This window comes from Chinchilla lanigera, unplaced genomic scaffold, assembly GCF_000276665.1.
Source record: "Chinchilla lanigera isolate Chin_1 unplaced genomic scaffold, ChiLan1.0 scaffold00065, whole genome shotgun sequence".
In the NCBI taxonomy this organism is placed as follows: Eukaryota; Metazoa; Chordata; class Mammalia; order Rodentia; family Chinchillidae; genus Chinchilla; species Chinchilla lanigera.
In genome coordinates, this window is record NW_004955466.1 from 121,597 (window position 1) to 130,558 (window position 8,962).

The 8,962-nt window shown below is 40.0% G+C and overlaps 2 protein-coding genes across 2 annotated transcripts in view; both read left to right on the plus strand.

The window, feature by feature from the left end:
* Synj2bp (synaptojanin 2 binding protein) overlaps positions 1 to 5,787 on the plus strand; it is a 46,618-nt gene extending 40,831 nt beyond the window's left edge. The window contains exon 4 of the mRNA XM_005399019.1: positions 244 to 5,787. Coding sequence (XP_005399076.1) covers positions 244 to 384 — 141 coding nt within the window. The 3' untranslated portion in view covers positions 385 to 5,787. The remainder of the gene's footprint in view (positions 1 to 243) is intronic.
* A 2,957-nt stretch (positions 5,788 to 8,744) lies between these two features.
* LOC102023128 (cytochrome c oxidase assembly protein COX16 homolog, mitochondrial) overlaps positions 8,745 to 8,962 on the plus strand; it is a 12,629-nt gene continuing 12,411 nt past the window's right edge. Inside the window, exon 1 of the mRNA XM_005399020.2 lies at positions 8,745 to 8,934. Coding sequence (XP_005399077.2) covers positions 8,866 to 8,934 — 69 coding nt within the window. The 5' untranslated portion in view covers positions 8,745 to 8,865. The remainder of the gene's footprint in view (positions 8,935 to 8,962) is intronic.

Here is an 8,962-nt window from a genome sequence, read left to right on the forward strand (position 1 = left end):
ACTTGCCCTCCCCTGGCCCTGCTCGGTCAGTAGGACAGCAAGGTTAAGGGCCTCCCCATCAGATCTATTTTCTTCCCAGAGAGAGTGTGACTCTGATGCACCAGCTCAGTACAAAGAGAGAATTCCTCTGCTACCTTTGTGTGGCCTACAGACCTCAGCCCCAGGTGATGCATCAGCCTGGACATCTCAGTTGCGATAAATACACAGGAGTCACAAGAGTTAACATTTTTCTTTCCCTTCCAGTTACAGGTGCAGAATGGACCTACCGGCCATCGAGGTGAAGGGGAGCCAAGTGGTCTTCCCATAGCTATGGTGCTGCTGCCAGTGTTTGCCCTCACCGTAGTAGCCGCCTGGGCCTTCATGAGATACCGGCAACAGCTTTGAAGGGCGTGCTCTCACCCAGCTCCCAGTGAACTTAACGTTTCTCTTGCCTTCCTTCCCTGCCATCCTCCCATATCTTTCCTTCTCTCTAGGTAGCCAAAATATGATTTGAAGTGAATGATTCCCACCATGAACTTTGCTGTTCAAAATCCCCAAGTCTTCGTATTCTAATGAGAGAGTAAAGGTATTGTTTGAAGGGAAGCTGAAGAAAAGACTTGCTCAGAACAAGTGACCAGGACTGCCAATAGAAATTCAGCTACTGCCCAAAGAGGGAAAAGTCCAGTCTTCCTGTCACCATGGGTGATACCTTTTTTCTTACCTGGCATACCTTGAAAGCCAGCTGTAAGACATGAGAGGAAGAGGGGATTTTTCTTTTAATGATCTTCCTTGAGAAGTGTTTGTGGCCTTTATTTAAATAATTTCTAATCACATACGTGGGTGCCTGTTTTGGACACAGGATATTGAGAAGAGCTTTTTACTTTTTTAAAGAAGCAAATACATATATATATACAGTACATATACATGTGCATATGTGGTAGTATAATAATACTGATGTCTTGGGGAGAATTAAAGAGGTAAGAAAGCTACTCTGCGGTTTCTAGGTTTCTGATCTGAGGGATGATTTTAACTGAAGGATATAAAGAACTATTTGTAGACCGTATATAGTGGGAACGAGAGAGTGAACTTTAAAAGCTAATGCCCAGTCAGAGGCATTAAAAAAACAAGCGGCCAAATTGAAAATTGTAGAACAATATTTGTTTTCAGAACAGCTGTGGTGAAATTGAGGTGCAGTGCCATCAAGCAGCTCTGCTTTAGTAAATGTTTAAAAAAAAAAAGAAACAACTCTGAGGTTTAAAGATAAGTCATACCACTACCTCTGGGCTTCCGTCGTGACTTGTTGGTACCCCACAATGCATTAAAGCATCAGCTGGGATGACTGTGATCAGGCTTGAGCAATGAGGTCTTGTTGGTTAATAGTAAGACAACTCCAAAGGAACAGGAGATCGTGCATCAGTTGTATTATCTGAATGCTCCCAGACTATCTGTCAGTGTTTCTGGTTTCTAGTAGCAGGCAAAACCTGAAAGAAGGCATAAAATCAGCTCTGTTCTGGTTTAATTAAGGTCTAGACTGCTAGTTTGTTTGTTGTTTTTTTTTTTTTAAATGGCTTTTAATAAGTTAAAAAACTATTTTTCAGGGAAAGGGAAAAAAATTAATTTTGTTCGGTGAGTGTTTCCTGGGGAGAGCCTGAGAGCAGAGCATGGGTGAATGGAAGCTGCTGAGTGCCAGGGATATTGGTGAAGTGGGAACCGTCCTGTCTGCGTGGTATTTAAGTTAGTTTTAACGCACTGGGGATAGCTAAGCCGAGGCTAATTGCTGGCTTTCATTTCCATTTCCCAGACAGCTGGCCAGACTGTAGGCTTTATATCATTTTGAATAAGATTATGAGAACTTTTCTTTAGATAATCAATTATATCCAATTTTAGCAATCACAGTCTAGCAGTCATTTAGGAAATGGTGATTGGATGTCAGCTTTGGCAAGACTCTTTTACAAAGAAGTAAAATATGTAACCCTCATCATCCTGAAGGGTTTTTTGACTCAACTAGGAAGAAAACACTTAAAATAAGAGTAGTCACATAAGTAGGGCTGTGTAAGTTGGTGTCGAGTTTGTACTGCTGACTCTTAAGGGAGAAAAGTTACAAGAATTGGGGCAGTTCAGAAAGTTCTCATGGAGAAGGGGAACAAGCTAAGGACCCTTGAGGAGCTGACAGTCTAGTTAACGCGACTTGATAAATAGCTGAAACGTTAAGGGAACTGTATATCATCGGTTAAGTAACCGTTAAGAAAAAGTTACCATGCAGAGCACGATGCAGAACAGAGATGTGCAGATGACCGTCACTGTGCTTTTTAGAAATTCAGAAAAGGAAAGCTGTCACAAGGGCATCAGGCTAGAGTGGAAAGGTATGGCATTTAAAAATACAGGATCCTTGCCTCTGGGGCAACTACCGATACAGGGAGAACCTTGCTATAAACAATCCTGGCATAGCTTTTGCCTTTCAACCTGAACGGTTTGGTACTTTTTGAGGCTCCTTCGGATAACCAGCCTCATTGTGGGTTCCACAGGGAAACACCCACAGTATTCCAGCTTTCATCTCCCTGCTCTGGAGGCCTAACCTCTGTGCCCTCCCTGTATGCGATTCCATGTTCAGCAGCTGCCGTGGGCCTGCCGACCTCCCAGGGTTCCCCTCAAGCCTTTGACATTAACCCTTGAAAGAACTTGTGACATACAAAATGTAGCAAATGGCAAGTAGAAAAGAAAACAGTTTAGATTGTTTTTGTGTATTTGTGTACAAATACACACCTAGCCCATCATTGGTAGTTTTGCTTTCTGTTGCACCTAAATTTAGGTTTTCTTGGAAGTAAAACAGCTTTAAAAAACCAAACATTGTAAAATCTTATGCAAGAAGGCTATTCATTATATTGATTATATGGAAAGCCAAAATTATTATGATAGATGAGGTATCAATCCATTATAGCTTATAAAAAAAAGTTCGTGTTGTATATAGACTAACTCTAATATTTTTACCACCTAAATTAGTGTTGAAAGTTTTGAAAATTAAATATAGGTATTTTCAAGACCCTATATTTAAATCATTTCTCTATATTTGTCTTATATATAATACATACTATTCTAGTAAGATGTTCCTTGTTTCAATCATCATTATTTCCTTTTACTGCAAAGTTTTAACTTCTGTGTGAATAGTTTCATGTAATTAATTGAAACACCTCGCCATGTATAATGGAAAAAGTTTTATTTGTTATTGCATTCTATGCCAGGGTCTGTACCAAGCTTTAATTAGTATATGCTGTTTGTTCATGTATCACAACTCTGAGATCTAAGCATTGTTATAGAGACTAAAGATTAGAAAGTAAATTGCTTTCCTAAGATTTTATACGTGGTAATAATAGAAACAAGATTTAAACTCAGGACTTTAGGTGCTAGCATCAATGATATTTCCTCAGTACCAGTGGTTCTCAAAGGAGGTGTCTGGACAATAGCATCAGCATTACCCGGGAACTTGTTAGGAAGCAAATTCTCCAGCTCCGTCTCAGACATACTGAGTCAGAAACACTGCACCCAGCAGTGCTGGAACCCAGCAATCCTTTTCAGAATTCCTCCTGGTGACTGATTCATGCTAACGTTTAAGATCCACCACTCTGTGTTAGTAGTTCCCCCATTTCTCAGGTTAGTATCACATTAATTGCTTGTAAAACTCCTTATGACCAGGCTGCCCCTCAGGCCAAATGGGAATCTGTGGGTCTGAGACTCAGGTAGCACTAAAATAAATTTCATCAAGTGATTCCACTGTACAGCTTTCATTAAAAATGTTCTTTGGCATTTGAACCTAGATATTGTTTAAGTTATTGAATTACAGACATTGCTCCAGCCAAGATCAAGAATTTCATTTGAGCAATAATAGGGCCTAGCTTTTTGAGCTTCTGCCCCATGTACAGACATGGAGTAAGAACTGGAGCATTTTTTTGCCCCTGATGTGCTAAGAACAGAGTATCAACCTCCAAAAGAATTCATGATTGGTGTCTCAGCTTGTACATCTATTAAGAACCAAACTTAGGATAGTGAAGCTACAAGGGAACCAGAAAGGCTCTAGGATGACTATTTTAGAGGTGAGAAAATCAAAGCTCAGAGAGGTGAGCTAACTTGCTTAGTCAGACTTGGACTGTTGCAGATGTACCTTTTTCTGTTGAGATGTATCTTTTCATCTCTGTTTTGAATGTTTCCACTAGATGAATGCCCACGAAGCTATACTTTTTATCCCAGTACATTTTCATCTTCTTTCTTGGGCTTTGAAGAAAGACCAGAATTGATAAAAGGACATTGCAAGCATTGATTGGAATGGGAGATTTCATGTACCAATCTGTGAAAGACCTGATATTCAGTCAGATCAGTTCTTTCAGTTCCCATGGTATGTTTTGGGTCTTGGGTGTTCTTTTTATCATGTAAATAAGCAATTTAAAAATATATTTTAGTTTGGGGCCACCCTGGGCTACATAGTGAGACCCTGTCTGAAAAAACAGCAAAATTATATGGATATAAATTTGAAGAAATGAGACAAGAAACTATAGACTGTCAAGAATATGGGGAAGTAGAATCGATGTAGTTTCTGTAGAGCCAGTAAAGATTTTATTCTAGCTGCTTTTAATAGAAAGTTTTCTTCGGACAGATGAGAACTTTTTTCCTTCAGCATGAGTGCCAGCCACGTGCTAGGTTCTGAATAGAGAAAGATAAATAAAATATAATTGCTCTAGGCTGAAGTTGTTCAGCACATGTAAATGGAGGATCTTGATGCTAAAGTATATTTTTATAACATCACCTAGAAGCAGACCCTTGAATTCTGAAGCTCTCTACCTCTCACAGTAAGTTTAGAGTGGGCTCTTTTCCCAGGGTAAGACCTTTTTTCTATTCCTCTTTTAACCCCAAATCTTTTTGAGACCAGCATTCACATCCAAAAGATCAGTTATCTAAAGGAGGACAGTATTTTAAGGAATTCAGTTCTGATTGGAACCAGATTAACTGCCATATTCTCTTAGGTTTATTTGTACACTACAAAGCATGTGATCTACACCTGATGCACTTGATAAAAACCTATATTATAACATGGCATTGCTGCTTGTAAGAAATGAACTTATAGCAAACACTATAGCCTGTTACAAAAAGCTTTCCTCACTGTTAATATTCTGTTTTTCAAGAGGGAGGGTAGGTTTATTTACACAGACACACACACACACACAAAACACCTTTGTAAATTTATTGAGTAATCCCACGAAATTGAGATGATCCTTCTTCCTAGTTTGCAGATTTGCAAATGAAGACACAGAAGTGAATCTCATTTTAATGCTGTATCTACAATGCTGATTTGAATGAGTTTCGTATTACTGACATGTATTTTACCTTCAGTCTGTGTTAGTTGTTATAAGAATATTTTCTTTGTGAACTTTATTTTGTTTTGTTTCCTTTCTACCTGATTCTCATGTCAGCTTACATCCCAAGACATAAATAGAAGTCCATTTCTCAGATCATATAGGTGCCCAATGACAATGTGGAAAACATGTGGACATAAAACTGTATTATTTAGGAAATATCACTACAGATTAAGTATGTTAATGGGGCTGTCAAAAGCTATGATAGGGGCTGGGGATTTAGCTCAGCGGCACAGTGCCTGCCTGGCAAGCACAAGGTCGTGAGTTTGACTCCCAGTACTGGAAAAAAAAAAGCTATGATAACCTGAAATTTTGCCATTTGAGCAGATAGAGTAAGTGAGATAATGTATCTAACTGTGCCTTGTACTGTGGCATTCAATAAAATCTTGTTGAATTTGTCATTGAATTTTTATAATCTTTTTTCATTTTATCTTGAAGATTGTTGAATAAATATCTTGTTTTTCTGCCAACTTCTTGGAGTAACCCCTAAAAAAACCATGGAAAGATGAAATCTAAATCACTTTGAAGCTTAGCTTTGACCTAGGAGATAAGGAATATGATACTGATGTCCTGCTAATAATAAAATTGGCAATTACTAAGCTTTTATCAGTAGTCTGGCTGCTGTTCACAACCCTTCACATTTAAGTTTTGCAACAACTCTAAGGTAGCTGCTGTTAGCCCCATTTTACAGATGAGGTACACATAGAGAGTTTAAGTAACTTGCCCAGATCATACAGCTAGTAAGTGTCAGAACTGGGATTTAAACCTAGGCAGTGTGCTTTTAGGACCTGAATACATAAACCAGAACACTATACTTTCTTCTCTCCATGGTTCAACATACTGCATTGCGCTGCCCTTTGGATAACCAATGTCAGATTCTTACAACTATACAAGGCAGTATCAATAGTCTCATTTTTATAGATGAGTTAACTTCACTGTTAAATTAGTGACTTGCTCAAGACACAGCTAGTCGGTGCCAGAACTGGGAATTTACTTCAAACCAATGAGAAATCCATTTATCCTATAGCAGTGATGGCGAACCTTTTAGAACTTTCAATAATACGGCCAGTGCTGCAGCTCATACGCCATAGGTTCACCACCACTGCCCTGTAGCTTATAGCCCATAAAAAATAATAGGACAATAGATGGCTATATTCTAAAACAGGAATATTTGTAATCACTATCATAAGAGAAACGTGCACAGGAGAAACATCCAGTTTTCTAGCTGAATACTGGGAAATTCTGTTGATTTCAAATTGGGTTGAGCTGGAAACAGGTTCTCAGTTACTCTAATTTTAGCTATACAAATTTGATAGAATAGAGAGGAGGACCAAAGTAAAACAGGATTTTGATCATGAGAGGTTAGGAAACCATTCAGTAGGACTCCACATTTCTGGAAATGTGCTGGAAATTATCCATACTGTCATAAAGTTTGATGCCAAAGTGAAAGTGGTGTTTATCTGAGGAAGTTCATAGACCAGCAGATCAGCAGCACCTTGAAGTGCGTTATGAAAGCAGGTTTTTCAGCCCCAATCTCTGACCAACTGAGTCAGAAACCCCAGTGACAGGGCCCAGGAGTCTCCATGTAAATAGTTCTCTAGGAGATTCTGAAGCACGAAGGACTAAAGACGATAACAAAAGTCTGAGCTGGAGTAGATCTATAGAAGCCACAGAATTGAATTTCAAGGAGATAGTCAATATTACTGAATTCTGGCTGGGTGTGGTGGTGCACCCCTGTAACCCCAGCACACGGGAGGATCACCAAGAGTTTGAGGGCAGCCTGGGCTCCATAGTGAATTCAAAACTAGCCTGAACTACATAGTGAGGCCCTGTCAAAAAATTTTTTTTACCAAATTCTACAGGAAGTTCAGTTCTATTGGGGCTATGACCTTCCACCTTTCTGTTGCAGTCCTCACATTTGCAAATTCTCTCTTCCAAGTCAAGTGGAGAAATAGGGGGGTGAGAGAAGGGATTAGCAAATTGTTTTAATAAACCTTGACCTGATTGCTTCAAAGTCTCCCTTGGATCAATGGATCAATGCAGATGATGCTCCGCTCCCATTTTCAACTTCAAACTCTGAAATATTCTTAAGCATTCTATTTTCATCTTGCTTATATGCTAGTCAGAGTGATAATGACTCTATATGCTAAATAATCCAGTGTGGCAATATTCTGTCATATGTATCAGAGGCTACTGGAGCTCTGAGGGGGGAATAATTTACATTGCCTGTACAAATAAAAGGGCTACACAAACTGGTTTCCAGGAGCTGCTTAACGAAGAGGAGATTCGTGAAATACTCAAGGAATGGTATTTTTTCCAGGATGGAATATGGAGTGAACAGTGGCAAAAAGGCAACAGTCGTGTAAGTGCCACACGCTGATCGAGCCACTGGAGCTCCACTAAAGTCATAAAGAATCTCAAACCTTGCTAACAGTGCATACTGTAAGAATCAGGGAATCTCATCATTATTTATGTCTTCTGATAGTGTAGATTGATTTAAGAACCGCTGTTTTGTTTTTTAATTTGACCCTATAGTCTTACAGGCATGGGGGTCATTGGAGCAGCATAAAAGATCTGAAGTTTCCCCCGCAAAGACCACTTAGAGAGCTAGTTTAATAAGTGGGAAGAGGATAACCAGGAACATTTCAGTGGTACTGGAGAGACAGGAACAGATGGGAAGATTTCAGGTATAGAATAGGAGGCGTTACTCTGTCATCTGCACAATAGGTGAAACTTTCTGATCCACTCTGGCGAAGGGAAGCCCTGGGGACTTTGTTCCTTAAGCTCTCACAGTATTTTTGGCGTGTGCTGGTGTGCCTGTTAGATCGCCAGTTTCTTTAAAGCAAGAGTGTCGTCTTCTATGTTCCTAGTCTTCCAGAAAGATCGTAGCAAAAAGTTCTATGATTTTTGAACCGTGTAAAATAGGCTTTCATAAATGACAAGATTACAGGCAATCATACAGTGAAATGTTAGCATTAAAGATTCGGTAATAAGTAAAACACAACACTGGTTACATCCAGTCTAAGTTTTCTGACGACTGACTTTTGAAATGCCTTATTAAACCGGTAAATTTTCCCAACCAACAAGCAGGCATAAAGACCAGAGGGTCAGCTTCAGAATACCGCTCCCCCAACCTGAGTTTATTGCGTAGCCATATGCCAGGGAGTGTTCTAAGAAAACATAGTCAAGACTCAGCATACGCCAGATGCTGGCTTCCATATCAGTTTGATAGTGACAGCAAACCGCATTCCAGCCCTTTAAATCCAGCTGCACACCGGCCTCCCGGAACTAAATATATGTGGCCTCCGTATCTGGGCGGACGAGGGAGGGTGTAACCATGAATCGATTGTTTCTGCCTGGCGGAGGCTTATCAGGGGAGGACTCGGCGCCGCACAGCCAGGAAAAGGAGGCGAGTGGGAAGTCACTGATTGTAGGGCGCAGTGAGTCGGCTTGGAGAGACTGGAAGAGGGCCGAGGTTTTAGTTATGTTCACACCCGCGGTGATGCGAGCTTTACGCAAGAACAAGACCCTTCGATACGGGGTCCCCATGTTGGTGAGTGCAGTTTTTTATTTTCCTTAAA